General features: G+C 60.6%; 1 protein-coding gene across 1 annotated transcript in view; it reads left to right on the top strand.

Annotated features, from left to right (window-relative positions):
- Positions 1-320: 320 nt before the first annotated feature.
- Positions 321-1,189, top strand: part of TLE2 (transducin like enhancer of split 2) — a gene marked incomplete at its 5' end in the record, with an annotated part of 14,284 nt that continues 13,415 nt past the window's right edge. Inside the window, one exon of the mRNA XM_021707761.1 lies at positions 321-428. Coding sequence (XP_021563436.1) covers positions 321-428 — 108 coding nt within the window. The remainder of the gene's footprint in view (positions 429-1,189) is intronic.

Raw genomic sequence — 1,189 nt, forward strand, 5'->3', positions numbered from 1 at the left:
AAAAAAAAAAAAATCACTCTCCCGTGAGTCTACTGTGACGTAATTAGCACCGGCCCGGTGTGGTGGCTCCCGCCAGTAACCTGAGTGTTTTGGGAGGCCGAGGACAGAGGATCGCTTGAGGCCAGGAGTCGGAGACCCGCCTGGACGACAGAGCAAGACCTTAGAAACCGGTTTTTCTGTCAAAACGCAAAATGCTTTGTGTTTTGATAGAAAAACTGGCCCTGATAGCAGCAGTGGGGTCCCCAGTCTTGGCCGGAACATGCGCCATCGGGGAGCCCGGGGCCCTGACCCTGCCGCGTGGGTGGCGCCTGTCTCTGCAGAGTGTGTCCCCCTCGCCCCCTGAGAGTCTGGTGGAGGAGGAGCGACCGAGTGGCCCTGGTGGCACTGAGAAGCAGAGGGCAGAGGAGAAGGACCTCTCGGCACCTTATGTGAGTCGGGGGCCGTGGACGCCTGTGGTAGGCCTGCGTGGCCCACACTCCCCGCCGCCCTGACCCCTCAGAACCTTCCAGAACCCGGCTCTGGCCACGACTCTCTCCCTCCAGAGCCTTCCATGGCTCCCTAGCGCTCAGGTCACCAGCCAATCAGAAGAGAGCCAGTGGTGCCAGGCCTACCTCTTCGGCGGCTGGAAGTCTCTGTAGCCTCCGGGCCACGCAGCTGAGTCCCCATCCTCTGACTTTGGCGCCAATGGCTTCCTCCCCCAGAGCCATTTAGAAACCAGTCTCTCCATCAAGAAACAAAAAATGCTGGCCGGGCACGAGGGCTCAGGCCTCTCATCCCAGCACTTTGGGAGGCCGAGGCAGGAGGATTGTGTTGAGCCCGAGATTTGGAGACCGGGTTGGGTAACAGAGCGAGACCCTGATCAAAAAAAAAAAAATCATAATAAGGGCACAGAATGCTGGCTCCTGCAGGAAGCCTTCCCTGATTTCCCCCTAGAGGGTGGGGATCTCTTCTTGTTACGACTGCCACACGCACCGGGGCCGTGACCAAGGGGCAGTGGGCCAGGCGGGGAGCCCCTCTGTCTTCCAGAGCAGCGGCAACCCGGTCCCTTGAAGATGGAAACCGGGCTTGGAATGAGATTCAGCCAGAGCCCGCCTGCTGGGCGGATTTGGCCGCCGGGCTACCACGGCGCTCTTCCTGCGTGTCCAGCCAAGCCCACATGTCAGGGTCCCGTCCCACCCCCGTCCCTGAG

Source organism: Carlito syrichta, unplaced genomic scaffold (genome assembly GCF_000164805.1).
Source record: "Carlito syrichta isolate Samal-C Ts95f unplaced genomic scaffold, Tarsius_syrichta-2.0.1 Scaffold123967, whole genome shotgun sequence".
NCBI lineage: Eukaryota > Metazoa > Chordata > Mammalia > Primates > Tarsiidae > Carlito > Carlito syrichta.